General features: G+C 34.0%; 1 protein-coding gene across 1 annotated transcript in view; it reads left to right on the top strand.

Annotated features, from left to right (window-relative positions):
- Positions 1-16047, top strand: part of EYS (eyes shut homolog (Drosophila)) — a 1343277-nt gene that overhangs the window by 468866 nt on the left and 858364 nt on the right. Inside the window, 1 exon segment of the mRNA XM_021084496.1 lies at positions 15114-15285. Coding sequence (XP_020940155.1) covers positions 15114-15285 — 172 coding nt within the window.

The raw sequence follows: 16047 nt of genomic DNA, 5'->3' as shown, positions 1-16047 counted from the left end.
AGAGTAATCTTGATCCTCTTTAAAAAGCATTTGACAGTGATGTGCTGGCAAATTTTAAACAAGTAGCTCTCCAAGAGAAAAGTCCAACTCCTGATTCACAGTGTTTTCTGACTTCTGGGGTGTACCTAGGATAACCATGACCAATTCCAATGTACCAACAACCTGACATTTTTGGCCCACAAACCTGAAAATTTTACAATTGGCTCTTGAAAGTGGGTGTAAGCTGTACTCAGCATATCACTTCATGTTAAATATTAAAACAGTATTTTTTAGAAGAAATAGTCCTGGGTTTTTTAGTGAAAGAATAGATATTGGTCTTTTCTTGACCTTCCACTAGTGTTTTAAGATCTGATGAACAGGAACTACCTTATTTCCTTCTGCTTCCATTATGCACTGCCTAGTAGCTACTAGATATCCATAAGAAGGATGACAAGGAGATAACAGGGTAGCTACTGTTATTATTATTATTATTTTCATTTGGCATCAAAAAGAAAAAATAATTCAAGGTAAATAATTAGACTTAAGCAATAGAGTAATAGAGATTAATCTTTAAAGCTACCTTTACCTCAACATATTAATTATAATTATTTCCACATCCAGGAAGTTAAAATTAAATAAGTGGTTCATAGAATTTATAAATGTGAGTACCTGGCAAAGTTTACTCTGCCCCACTGGGAGTTGGTTTGGGGAGCAATCCTTTCTTTCCTAGGTCTACATTGTGCATTTTCAGTGGATGTGGAGGATCTTACCCTTTTTGTGTGTAATACACAGGTAACGAAACACCTATCTGTGGCATTAAAATTTCATGGTGAGGAGTGACTAGGAAAAAATGTCCATAAAGAACCTTTACAAGATTTTTTGTTTGTTTGTATGTTTTAAGTTGAAGGACATTGGCTTTGTCAGGGCTCACAGAACATTCCGTGTTGATGGGTACCTTCTATTCTGTGCTGGTGCATTATAGTAACCATCAGTTACTTGTAGCTATTGAGCAATTGGATGTGACTAATGTGACTGAGGAAAGGATTTTAAATTACATTTACTTTTGGTTAAAGTTAATAGCTCCACGTACCTATTGCTGCAGTATTGGACAACATAGCTCTAGATTTGAGCAAAAAAAAAAAAAAACCTGATTCAAAGACATTATGCAAGTTCCCTGGTGGCTCAAGGGGTTAAGAATCCAGCATTGTCGCTTTGGTTCCAGCTGTGGCATGGGTCCGATCTCTGATCTGGGAACTTCTGCAGGCCACAGGTGTGGCCAAAAACAAAGAATGATCTTGATATGTGATCTTATATCTATATGTGTATAAGAATACAAAAAGAAATAGATACATAATCTAAACTCCTATGGATGGTGAATCCAGTTCTCCAAGAGAAGAATTATTTTGCAGGAGTGTGCTATTACCAGTTATTTTTAAATGATTATTTCACTGTAGATTTCTACTATAAATGAACATTGCTATATATAGCATAATATATTATACCCACAGTATACAAAGTTTAAAAGAAAAAGTAAGGTAATTTCTGATATATTTGCCATAATGAAATTTTTAAAAAATCATTGTGTAACTGATTGGGTTTACAAAATGTGTATGTTGGATTGGTAATTATCTAATGACTAATGAAATTTGTGTATCCAATCTAACTTTTCAAAATGAAATAATGGATTTTCATTGTATTTATAGTGAACTACTCAAGCAAAATTAATTCAGTATGATTGCATTGGATCAATGCAGCAGAAATAAGAGCAGATCTAGAAAGCATAGCAAAATGCTTTTAATTATAAGATGTTAATTATCAAGAATAATGACAGAATTTTTGTTGTAAATAGAATGTATAATTGGTAAGATCTCTGAAGGAGGCGAAATCAATCCTAGTACCTTAATTTTATATATATATATTTTTTTCTATTCTTTAATATTGAAGTTCCCTAAGTACAGATTACAATTTATCATGGAGCTGTAGCTCCTCCTAGTTGCTTAGGGTTTACATGTAAAATGCAAAGAGGTTATTGCAGGTAGAGAGTCAGGCATTAGAGAAAAAACATCACAGAGTGGCCTATAAGGAAACAAAATGAGACAATTTCATTTCTCTTGTCCTATCTATATCCAGATGAAGTCTAGGGAAAGATGAAGCATACAAAATCTTATAGCATTTATTTAATGTTGTTATATGTCCTTTATTTTTACTCAATTTTCCAAATGAAAGCAGTGCCTAATGACAGAAATTTGACTGTGATCCCTTTATCCCCATATAACCAGCACCAGCACCCTTAAGCAAAGGAATACATGCAGCACTAGCCACCACTTGAAATATTTCCCTTACTGCTTTCTGGACTTAGGTCTTCAGACATGAGGAAGGTATGTGTAAGGCTCTGCACCTCAGCGTTAGGTAGAAATTTGTTCTGTTTTCTTGTTCTGATAAGTCAGTTCTCAATCTTTTCATCAACTTGAGGTTTATTTTGATGAGAAACTGGATGAAAAATGGGAATCCATTCTTGTATCATCAGCTTGCCCAGAATTTCTTTTGACTAGGGCTATTTGAGAAGAGCTAAAATCATCAGGGCTGAGTTTTTCTCCTCCTTTTCAATAACAGTGATGTGGGGGAGTCCCATAACACAAGGTGTCAGAAAGACAGGATCCAAACTGCCATTTCCCCGAGAAGACTACATAAAGGTTTCTTCAGATTTGTAGTTTCAAAGGACATGTTAGTTAAGTGCTTTTCTTTCCCCCCTTTTTTTTCTTTTTCTTTTTTTTTTTTTTTTTTTTTTTTTTGTAAAAGAAAGCCTGAAGGTGTACTGGAAACTTAGAAAACCACTACCAGGTAACAAAAGACAGATTTCTTCAATTTGAATGTAGTAGTAAAAAAACAACTGTTAGGTTAAACCTAGAACAGTTAATCAATACAAGTAAACAAGTAAAGACGTCGCTAAACACAAAACCAATGATATTATTGAGAAATTTGTTTACTTATTTTATCTAAAAAATAGTGTGAAACAAAGTAACATTTTTAAGAGAGTAAAATAGAGTTTCAGATCAACCTTAAGTTAAATATGAATGGAGTAAATGAAAGAATGGTGCTCAGTTAAAATCTCTGTATTTGATAGTTACATTTCTTAAATTATATAGAAATATTCTACTCAGCCATAAAAAAGAATGAAATTCTGCCACTTGTAGCACCGTGGATAGACCTAGAGATTATTGTGAAATAAGTCAGACAGAGAAAGACAAACACTATATCATTTACATGTAGAATCAAAAAAAAAAAAAAAAAAAAAAAAAACAAAGAATGTTTATAGCAGAACAGAAACAGACTCATAGAAACAGAAAACAAACTAGTGCTTACCAGTTGGAGGAGGATGGGGGCAGGGCCAGATAGGAGTATGTGATCAAGAGATACAAACTTCTAGGTATAAAATAGATCAGCAATAAGGATATACTCTAAAGCACAGGGCAATATAGCCATTACCTTGTAATAACTTTTAATGGAGTATAATCTATAAAAATACTGAATCACAATGCCTAAACACTTGAAACTAATATAATAACATAAATGAACTATACTTCAATAAAACTAAATATAAAAATGAAATTATACCAATATTCAATTTGTTTAATATGAATGTGAATAAAGTTTAATATAATTCTAGTTGTGTGACAGAATTGACAAGAATTTGAATTCTTAGACCATCCATTCACTTATTTAGAAATGATAAAGTGTTGTACACTTCTATTTGATGCAAAAATAAAAGATAAAGTCCTTGCCTTTCCAGGAGCACATAGATGAGTGAAAGATCTGGGCAGCAAAAATGAAAGACAGAGAAAGGGAGAGGAGTGTAAGACATTAAAGAAAGGCTGTCAGATTCAGGACCAGATATAATAAATCTTAAACAAGCATAAATGTCTTTAAATTGTCCTCTTGAGAGAAATCTACTGGAGCATATTCAAAACAAAATCCCAAACTATTCTACATTTACAAAACACATATAAAGCTAAGTGGCACAGGAACACTGAAAAGAAAACACTAAGCAACAATGCAACAATAAGCTTGAACCAATGCAAGAGCCACTAGCAATACCAGGCATCAGAAATCAATATTGTTCTTTGGAAACAAAATTAAATAAACAAATTATATATAAAGAACATGAAAATATCCATTATGTTTTTTAAATTGGATAGTCTAACCCATAAAATATAATTTCTCTTATAAAAAAGCAGTACACCTACAAGGTAGAACTAGGAAAATAGAAGAAAATCTCAAAAAGGGAAGATTACAAAATACCCATCAACAGAGAGTAATATAGTACTTTAATATTATATATGTTACTATATATGTAGTTATGTAGTACTATATAGTACTATAATATTACTATAGTACTGTAATATTAGTTGTATAACTTATTATACCTAGTTTTACAATTAGTTATACAGCGCTATAATATTATCTGTATAACTTATTAGAGCTAGTTTTACAATTAGGTATATAGTGCTGTAATATTATTTGTATAACTTATTAGAGATAATTTTACAATTAGTTTTATGCAAAACATAGAATCTGTCACCAGAATTTTTAGATCAGTAACATGTTTTTACTCCCCATGTCATTAATTAATGTTCCACAGCCTGGTTTTTAATACCTAAAATTTCATTGTCGAGAGGGTATAACTAATCTCAAATTTAGACATCTATATATTTTCCAAAATGTCACTTTTTATCAAAAATCTTGAAATAATCATCTTTCTAGATATATTGTGAAACATTTCTGATAATTTCCTTGGGACAGTTTCTAAAGAGGAGTGTCATGGAAAATACATTTGAGCATTTATCATATGTGAAGAAATTTTTTACAACACTTGACTGAATTGCTTACGAAATTATGTCGTTTTCTACATTTTGATAGGTTTTAACAATTTGCAGACCAACTAGAAGTGTAAGTGCTCATTTAACTGCATCTTTACCACAATTGATTATTGCTCTTTTTTTTTTTTTATTTTCCCACTGTACAGCAAGGGGGTCAGGTTATCCTTACATGTATACATTACAATTACATTTTCCCCCCAGCCTTTCTTCTATTGCAACATGAGTATCTAGACAAAGTTCTCAATGCTATTCAGCAGGATCTCTTTTTTTAAATAAAGCCACTTGTTGGGTGAAAAATTATATCTTATTATTATTAATATGCATGTCACTACCTGCTAGTGAGATAAGCACCAGTGAGAATAAATATGCATTTGTTTGATCTAATAATTTTTCCTAGAAGAACTATTTCCCCTGTGCAAATTATCAAGAGAAACTCATAAATATATATATATGTGTGTAGATTTTCATTAGTTATTTATTAGTAAATGTTGAAACAAAATGACCACTATTATGATGTGTATTTATTATGAAATATTTTGAAATCTCTCAAATGGCATGTCTGAAGAACATGGAGCATCGTGGACAAAATAATCACAACATGTTACAAATATGTAATTTTTTTGTAGTGTGAAAGTTCTGTATGTAACTGTAGATGCAGGTAAACAAGATTAAAATGACCAAAAGATGTAAGATTATAAAACTAGAAAGGCCATTTTTGTTTAATTATTTCCAAAATTAAAAAATATTAAGGTTTTACAATGAAGAGGAAGGAGGAAGAGGAATTTGACGATGATTTCAGAAGAAATAGAGATGCTTTTTTGTGTGTCACTTATTCTTATGGCCACGTCTGATTAATTAGTTACTCAACTGATAAAAGTTCCATCTCACACCCCCTTGTCTCTAACTGTGGCAAATTTTTCAATGATTGTTCTTTTTTATGGAATGAATTTGAAATTTTCCTAATATATTCTGCACAAATTTATTTGGATGTTTAAAATAAAGGCTCTCATATTTGACTCCCTGGTTTTCTAGCCCAGCACCATCAGTTAATAACAGACTGATTTTAAAGAGGTTACATAACATCCTGGTAGCTAAGTCTTTGTTTTTATTTTTGCTTTTTCTGTAAAATGAGGATACAAGTGGTACCAGTCTATTATCACAGTGATTGCCCAGTACATGAAACTCAGTAAGTGTTAATAATAACGTGATTTGTATCACCTTACTACTTATGGTACTATAAAACTCTGCCCCAAGTTGTCTTTTAATTCTCAGACCCATTCTGCTTATTAAGTATATCATCCCAAAACACACTGAGAAACATCCTTTGCCACACAATCACATTAAGCAAATTTTTCACCTGTCGTTGCCACTTCCAACTGCCGTAACTGACCACCTGGGTTGCTCTTTCCCATTCTTGTTAGAAATGTTTCCAATTCTCCAAAACCCTGATCAACCTCAAAATAACCATCAGTAGAGTACCTTCCCAGTATTGTGATGGAGCCAGCTTGTCCTGGCTCAAGAGTGCTGAGTATTAAGTTTTTATGAACTTTGTGAACTGGGTGACATAATTTTGGCACACTTATATCAAAAAAAGATGATATGATTTGTACCAGGGAAATTTGATGATTTTATAAATAAGCCCTCTCACCCATTTGTTTCTTTTAAGGGACAGTTGTTACATTTACTATCACACACTGTATATCTACATCTTTAAGCTCTTTTGATTCCTACATAACACTTTGGGTCACTCATTTTAAATCCGAAAACATCTCTTCGAAGCCTGCTTCACAACATTTTGATGTAGGACACAGTCACTCAGCAGGACCTCTCAGTGTGCCTTATATATCTCCTGTGGACAACATAGACTTGAAAGCTTGGTTAAAGGGTACATCAAATGAACACATAAAAGATTCATTAATAAATCACAAATTGTAATGAAGGAAAGTGCTAGAATTATTACTTAACATTTCAACTTGATTTTTAAAATTAAATATTATGGAGAGGTATTATTGTTTTTAAAATGCTGCTCCAGAAACAAGATTGTGTTTTACAAAACTATGAATGAACATGCAGCTCATAAGCCATTGCCTATGCCTTTTGGACAAAGAAACAGCTCTACTCTTGATTTGAGAATTAAAACAATCACTTTGAATAAAGTTCTAAATATTGGAATATTAAATCTGAAAGTGCTGATGTCACTGGATGTTTAGAATCATGGATCTTTCATTCTCTGATGAAACTGACAGAGTTATAACTTGTGCTTCTTACATAAGTAAATTATGGAATTAGGCATATAGAGAACAATAGAAATTGAATTAAATCTTTTTTTTTTTCTGTGCTGTTTGGTATTAAGAATAATAAAATTATAGATGAATGTACTATGAAGCTAATCATTGTAAACTTTGGGGCCCCTCACTTAAAAGGGGTTCTTCTAAGGTCTTATGTCTACTTTTTGTAATTTTGCATTTTTTTTTTCTTTTTAGGGCTGTGGCATATGGAAGCCCTCAGGCTGGGGTCTAATCAGAACTGAAGCCGCAGGCCTATGCCACAGCCACAGCAACGCCAGATCCGAGCTGTTCTTGTGATCTACACCACAGCTCACAGCAATGTTGGACACTTAACCTACTGAGAGAGACCAGGAATCGAACCTACATGTTCATGGGTACTAATCAGAATCATAATCTGCTGAGCCACAATGGGAGCTCCCTTGTGTTTTTTGTTTTTGGAGTTTTTTTGGTTTTTCGTTTTGTTTTGGTTTGTTTTTAAATAAAGTAGGTCCCCAAGAATATAAGCTTCAGGTCCTTTTTCGGTTCTGACAGGAACATTTATCTTCCACTCTAAGTGTCATGGTTCAGAGCTCAGGCTGAGGGACTGGTGGCTGTGACTCGTTTCCCCAGAGGGTCTCTTTGATGTGTTCCATTGACTCCCTGGACCTAAATCACTCTTTATGTCACAACATGCCGGCACATAACCCTAAGGGTAGGAGGTAAACAAAATCTTTAAATTTAATCAAGATCCTCGATTTAGGGCACATTTAAATAATTTTTTTAAATTGAGCTTTTTGTTATCTCCAGGTTCTTGGTATATCTGTCAGAAATGAGGGAAATATACACTGAAAAACCCACCACACATTTTCTTAGAGCCCCAGGACTCAGCAAAGTGCCTCTGTTTGTCAGCTTCCAGCTACATAATTGTAGGTCCTTCAATCTACTTTTTTTTTTTTTAATTATTAAGGAAAGAGTTCAAGTGCTTAAGATATATTTCCCTTATGTGGCAGTATAATTTGAACTACTAATGGCCAATAAAGACTTTCTTTTTTTATTGTTAGCAAATACAAAAAGTTACAGTCTGGTGAGATTCCAAAAAATAGCTAAATCCGGCCTCACTAATATAAGATACTTGAAAAAACTTATTTACTATGTTTATCTTCAGGAATGATACAATGATGTGTAGATTGATGGATGTAAGCAGGCCCCAATGTTCCTGTGTTACATGTCACCTCTTATTGGCTGAGGGTGAAGTCTGGGCAGTCACAGAGAGAGGCTGTGGCAGTCACGAAATGTAATCACACTCGGTGGCTAATTACATGAACATTTGATATTTTGACACTAGTCATGCTGTCACATTCAGTATCAGCCTTGTTTATCTAAATGCAGTTGTCCTATAGTAACATTTTAAGCATGTCAAAATATTCTTTGTTAGTTTTTATTAAATATAAATGTAAATGCCCTAAAACCAAATTCTTCTTGAAGATCTTCCTTAGAAAACTACTTGCAAGCTGCATTAGGATCAGTGAGTGGAAATTACACCTATCCTATAAAGCATAGAGCAAAATGTGTTCATTAGTAATAAAGTTGTTTCTAAGAATGCTACTTGTAAGTTGCATTGAATACAGTATTTTTTTTTTTTTTTTGGGCCGCACCCACAGCATGTGGAGGTCGGGTAGGGGCTGAGTTGGAGCTGTAGCCACTGGCCTACACCACAGCCACAGCAACACAGGATCCGAGGCGCATCTGCAACTTACACCACCGCTCACAGCAATGCTGGATCCTCGACCCACACTGAGTGAGGCCAGGGATCGAACCTGCATCCTCATGGACACCAATTGGATTCATTTCTGCTGTGCCACCATGGGAACTCCCACATTGAATATAATATTGTATATGACTAGTATTTTATAAAATAGTGTTATGTATAACTATAACAATGAATGAAAATTATACCCATTCTTTAATTCATGTAGAGGAAAAAATATTTTAATATGTGCATAAGATAAAATAAGATCATGATTTTGAAGCAGAATGAACAAGGTATGATAATCAGAAATAGTGAGCTATATGCATTTGTCTTTTTATGTAATAAGCCGTGAAATCAATCCTAATGCTATCAAATCTTGGACTTTGAGTAAGAGGGTAGTGTGCAGTTGTTTGATTTCTGGAACCCCAACTACTCATAGCAGCGTTGGAGGCACTTATCTGGACAAGCCTAGAACATTCATTCCTAAAATGTATCCTTCAAGGTGTCTACAAAGCAGAAATTCTGTAGGCACACTTAGTCTTAAATAGACCTATGATGTATGAAATAGAAATTACTTTTTTATATGATTAATAAAATCATTTATTTTAACCATAGCAAAACCTATTGAGTGATGCTTTAAAGTATTAGTTATTTTCTACATGACATGAGCAAAGGATTGAATAACTTGTTGGAAATAGAATTCCCTGCATTTATTTGAAGTAACACCCCCCCAATTGATTGGTGCTAGTGCAAGTCAATAAATTCTAACACATACATTTTTATGTATGTGTGAATTTTTTAAGTTCTGACAGTAGTTTAACATGCTCATTTGAGTCAACACATAGAGCCCTGTGATGACGAGTGATTTATCTATGCATTAGAACAGGCTCTGACTCATCTAGAAGCTGTTATCAATGCTAATACTTCCTGTTCTGTATCCTCCACTTTTACTCTGTCCTCGTATATCTGTTTGCCCTTATATACATACTGCATAGCTTTACCTAAAGCAACTTCTCACTTTCCCAAGGCTCTCAACACAGCTGCCTAATTAAACACATGCCTCATTTCACATGCCTTTCCCCGTCACTTAGTGTGATTTAAAAACAGTAAGGGAGCAACAAATATGAAGTGGAATATTGTTTTTGCTTGCCTTAGCAATTTTGTCAAGGGTATTTTGAATCTCCTCTTTAAAAGTTCCTTCTAATGGCATAGTAATTGTTTTTATGACTTTTCCAATGAACTATGAAGTACTCTACTGTCAGGTAATGAGTTCTAGGGAAGGGATGTCCTCATTTAATCCTGGACTGATGCTGAAGAGTTGCCCCATCCTTTTTATACAAGAGGCGTGGAAAGATGAATAGAGACAAGACTCAAATGAACATCATTATTATCTTCATCATTTTCATCATCAAATATTTAATGATATTTGTCCTTTGCCCAAACCTCTAAGGACCACTACAATGAATTTTAAAAGTCCTATCCAATCTTGGAATATTTATAGATAGAAAAGCAAAGCATCAGTAAAATTCCTTGGAGATCTTTTGAAAATAGACATGGGTTACAGAGTATCCCCATAATATTTTTCTAAACAATAAGAATGTTAGCAAAAAGGTTATTAATTAAATGCTTAATCCATGCTTATTTATTCCAGTACTTAATATATCCCAAACTTATCTACTACCAATTCAGCATTTAGTACAGCTGTGTGCCTCTTGAGATCAATACATAATCTCATCATACTTATTTTATGGCATTGGAATGTCAATTCAAACTTTATTTCACATGATTTTTATCTTTGAGTTATTTAGTATTACCATTTAAATATTATAAAAATAATTTCTTTCTCTCTTTTGGTTTCACATGTCCAACTATTTGACAATTTTTACATATTAGTCATATTTTACATTCTCTCTTTAATAATTTCAACCTCTGCATCATGTTTAGGTCTCATTCCATTGATTGTTTTTCTACCTTTCTTTGAATGCCTCATTATTTTTTATTGACGTATCTTTAGTGAACAAGACTGTATGTTTCCCTAGATTGCTCCTTAAAGAATGGCATTTACCAGGCTGCCAAAATGGAAACATTGTATGTAATAATTGTATTTTTTGGATGTAAGTATTGTTAATAATAAAATATCTTGTTATAAAATTTTCTTTTTACAGAAGATAACATGCTCTAATACCATTATTTTTTTTCTCTCAGGGCCACACCTGCAGCATATGGAATTTCTTAGGCTAGGGTTGAATCAGAGCTGCAGGTGCTGGCCTACACCACAGCCACAGCAATGCCAGATCTGAATCTCATCTGTTACCTACACCACAGTTCACAGCAATGCAAACCCTTAACCCACTGAGCAAGGCTAATTCTTGTTCGTAATTTGATCCTACTTCCCATGTATGCAGTTATTTTTAATCTCTTATAGTTATCCATATTATCTTGTTTGTCTAGGTACAAACATTGCAGCCACTGTAACAAAGGGTCCCAGATCCCAGTTCCCAGGCTGTTACAAAATAGGCCTCACTGAGAAAGAACTGAAGATAGAAAGGACCAACTCTTGAATATCTGGGAAAGGAAAATTCTAGAAAGAGGAAAAAAGTGTTTGAGGAAACACAAGGAGGTCTTTGTAACTCAACAAAGTGGCCAAGGGTGAGGACAATATAAGATGAAGTTAAAAGGGTGAAGAGGGGACCTGATTTGTAGGGTGCTGAAGGAGCATGGTATTAAACATGAAGAAAAAAAGTGTTTACAGGGTCCACAATGTTCAGGTTAATCAATCACTATACTCTGACCTCTCCGGAGGCCATGTGAGAAGTCAAAGTATAACTAGTACAGCTTAACTAGTAAATAAAGCATTAGGGGGAAAACGTTTCTGAGGTTATGTTGGTAAAGTGTCCATCAGCTCTACTGAGACATACTGGCCCCTGCAGAGAGGAGCCTCCTGTCTCCACATAGCACTGAATACATCCTGGAAATTCTTTTTAAAACTCTGACCATCACTGCCACTTTTATGGTAAACAGACCATCTTTTCTTAACTGAAAATGCCATCACTGACATTGGCAGAATTGTACAGAGTCCTACTGAGAAATTTGTCACTTATCTTCTTCATTGGAATAGTCTGTCCCTGGAAACACCAGCGTCACTTATTTAATATAACATAGTTGTAAATTTTTTCTCAGGAAAATGGTAGTAATCGAATGTTAAATGTGTACAAGGTCCTGAGCTATTTTTTTTACTTGATTTAATTTTATTATCCCAATAAACCCATGAAGTACCAATAAATGATCCTCATTTACAAATAAGAAGCCTCAGTGATTGTGTCTTCCTTAAATATTACTATTGTCACAAGTATCTGTATTTTCCTGATGAAGGACCATCAGTTCCCATCTCATTTATGTTAGGTTTGGGCATATGACTTGGACTGGCAAATTAAATATAGGTAGAAAATTTAAGAACCTGTTCATATTTGCCAGGTGCCTTTTTCCTTCTTCAGTAATGATGACAGTGTCCACAAACCTGGGTCCCATTGTGAAGAAAAACTGGATTTGTGGCTCACTTCTGTCATGGAATAGAAATGGGAAATAAATCCATGTCAGAAAACACTGGTACTTAGAGAAGCATATTCATTTTTGTATTATTACAAATGTAGGCTGTTATGCTTGTTTAATCTACATCCTGAACCTAAATCGTGATGATAATTTTAAATGTGGATGCAGATTTGACTGGTTTCCACATACTATTTTTTGTGGTATCACTAATACCCAAAGTTCTAAATAGATAGCGACAGGGTAAAAAGTATAATCAGTAAATAATAGGATTTTGAGCTGAAAACTATCCCTAAAGAAAAATTCCAAATTTTTTTTTTTTTTTTGCCTTAAAAGTCTCACTTAGAATAAATTGCAGGCTCTCCTGTGTGACTACTCTAAATAACACTCATTTGAATGGATAATTCTGACATGGTATTTAAATTAGTAAATTTATGATATCACTTGTGAAATGGCTGCCTATCTGCCAGCAGCACTGTCCCCAGACTGGTAACCAAACAAATGCTGAGTTATCTAACTCATGTAGAATGCCAATGTACTCTTTCACACTATTTATTGAATGTTCTAATGTTTCCTCAGTGATCATCAGAGCTTCTTGATCCTCTTTTCAGACATCAACTCAGTTCTTCATTTCTTGCCCAATGCTGTACATTTACTCTCTCTTTAGGATGTACATAAATATACAGTTACAGTATAAACAGGTAGTGTGAGTGGTGGTTATACATAATGGCTAACAACATCATTCTGCCATTTACTAGCTGCAAGATCTTGTGCTTTCATTTTCTCAATTGATAAAATAGAGAGTATTTTCCATGTTGCAAAAATACTGTAAACTTTAAATTGGTTGATTGATAAGTCCTTAACAGTACCTTGCACATAATAAGGTCTCCAAGTATCAGCTATAATTTGTGTTTTACTCTTCATTGTAATAAGCTTGTGTATAAGTTTATCTTTCTTCCCAACTAACTTAGAGATTAACTGTTTATATGCATTGTAATAGATTATTTTTTTAATAAGTTTATCTTTATTCCCAGTTGGACATTATGTTATGGCTACATTGTGTTTTCTGATTGGAACTGTTAAAATTTAAACTGAGGTGTATTACATTTTTAAGAGTTTATTTGAGCAAAGAAGAATTTGAATTTAGCAACATCCTATCCAGTCTGGCAGATAGATAGATGGGCTCAGAGGAGCTGCAAAGAATGAAAGCCTTTAATAGCCAGAAGGCAACAGGAACAAAGAAGGTATACTATGCAAAAAATGGGAGCTGGTATTGCAAAGTTATTTTCTTCTAGGGGCTGCCAGGGGTCCATCAGGTAGATTACCTACCTAATGCTGACCAGTGATTCCTGATGGACTGGTTTAAGATTCCATTTCTGAGAGAGTAGAAACTCTGTGTAAGTCTTGATTTGTTGATGTGGGGCTTAGCATAAGTGACTCCATTTTGAACCTGTTGTCTTGTTTTTAACAATACCCACTGTCCTACTCAGCATAGCAACTTATACACATAATACAGCAATTGAGGATAGCCTATTATAACTAATAATTAGAGGCACAACTCAAGAGAGAACATGATCTGAATCCTCACCTGCAGTTACAGCCTGGTTAAATTGGAAGCATTACTTAGATTCTCTGAACTCCTGTGTACTTGGGAGAGAATTGGAGGTAGTGAGGTCTGCCTCTAGGTTTATTTAATGAGTATCAACTCAGATAATATATGTAAACCCTTCAGTACAGGGCCTGGCACATGTAAGTGCTTCATCAGTTGTAGATTTTGCTAAGAGATGCTCAGTGCAGATGGACACAATGAACAAATGAATACTTTTAGCCATTTTACAACTGTTCTTCACTTTTTCCTAGTGTCTGTTAACACTGGAAACCTGAAACATAATCTATCTGTCTGTAAGGCTTTGCTTGTATTGTTCTCTAGATGTTTCCCTGGCAACTCATTTCTGGATTAATAGAGTCACGTCTTTTTTTTTTTTTTTTTTGGTTCGATTGTTTAGTTTGGTACTCCTAGGTGAGTGCACAATGGCATATATTAGTCATTCAATATTCAAAACATTTGAAAACAGTAGGTTTTCATTATTGACTCACTAAGCCCAAATATAGAAAAGTTCAAATTCTTTTTTTTTTCTTCATTTTGGCTACATCTGCAGCATATGGAATTCCCAGGCCAGGGATCAAATCTGAGCCACAGCTGTGACTACAACTACTGGATCCTTAACCCACTGTGCTGTACCAGGAATCAAAACCACACCACCAGAGACAATACTGGTTCCTTAACCCACTGTGGCACAGCAGAAACTCTGAAAAGTTCAAACTCTTAATGTATGTTGATAAGAAATGTTTAATTCTCAAGGATCATTACTAAAAAAATATGAATTAGTACTCAGTGACAACTTGATAAATCCATTACTTTACCTATATTCTTAATAAACAACTCTTTACACTAAAAATAAATCTTTTAAGTAGATTAATATTGTGCTTTGTTTTTCTCATTTACTTTAAATTAGACTGAGATTTCATAGACCTAAACATGTTTAAGCTTGAGAAAGTGTTTTATTTTGCTGCAAGATATCAAATTATCTTTAATGGAGGGAGTCTTGATTTCTTTATGTTTTCCATAATGAACAAACTTTTGAATTGCGCATTTAAATAGTCTGATGTTTTGTTTTGTCTCTTCTAATGTAGGCATTGATTGTGAAGTAAATATAGATAAGTGTCTATCAAAGGCCTATTTCCATGGTGGAACTTGTATTGATGGCATCAATCATTATGCCTGTGACTGCAAAAGTGGGTTTTCCAGAAGACACTGTGAAGCAAACGCAAATGATTGCATCTCAAATCCTTGTCCACAAGGAAGGTAGCTATTTTAATTTTCCATTATTATATCTATAAAAGCAAATTTGACTCACAGTATCTAAAACTTAATGTCAAGGCAAAGTTGATAAAGATAATTTTAATCATGCCCTTTCATAATACAAGAACTGAGTACAGTTAAGATGACAGATACTGCCTGTTTAACTGAATGCAATGAAGTGATATGTTATCTCTGTCCTTCTTTCATTTTTCTCATTAGCATAAAGTAATTTTAATAATATGGATTAATTAGACTTTAATAATCTTGAAGGTAAGGCTTATAGTAACAGGAGTAGCAAGTAGGATGATGAGAGATTCTGTTATTTGCTCTGCAGAGGGGTAATGCCACACACTTAGTATTTAAAATGTTCCTAAGAAGACTTTTTCTTTCATCCCTATGTACATATAAGGCATTTTGTGACTCTCTTTATGCAATTTATAATAACCATTCTGCTCATGGATAGAATATTAGTTTATGCAAATCTAGAGATGGGATATTTCTAGGAGATGCAGGTGGAAAAGAAGAATGGCTCACAGATGCACCAAGCTGCCTTCTGCAGCATTATTTTTCTTTTCTAGTTCTTTTTTAGTTTTCTAGTTACAGACTTTGTAAGCAGGGGAGGGAGGATGAAGATGGGTATTTCATTGCAATACAGTTTGGCCATAGCTGACTTCAGTTTCCTACATAAGCCCTAGATGTATTTTTTGTCATTTAGAACCACTCTTTCTTTCCATTGCCATGGGGAAGATGGCAAAAATGAAAATT

Source organism: Sus scrofa, chromosome 1 (genome assembly GCF_000003025.6).
Source record: "Sus scrofa isolate TJ Tabasco breed Duroc chromosome 1, Sscrofa11.1, whole genome shotgun sequence".
Lineage (NCBI taxonomy): Eukaryota > Metazoa > Chordata > Mammalia > Artiodactyla > Suidae > Sus > Sus scrofa.
This window is presented reverse-complemented; position numbering and strand designations above follow the sequence as displayed.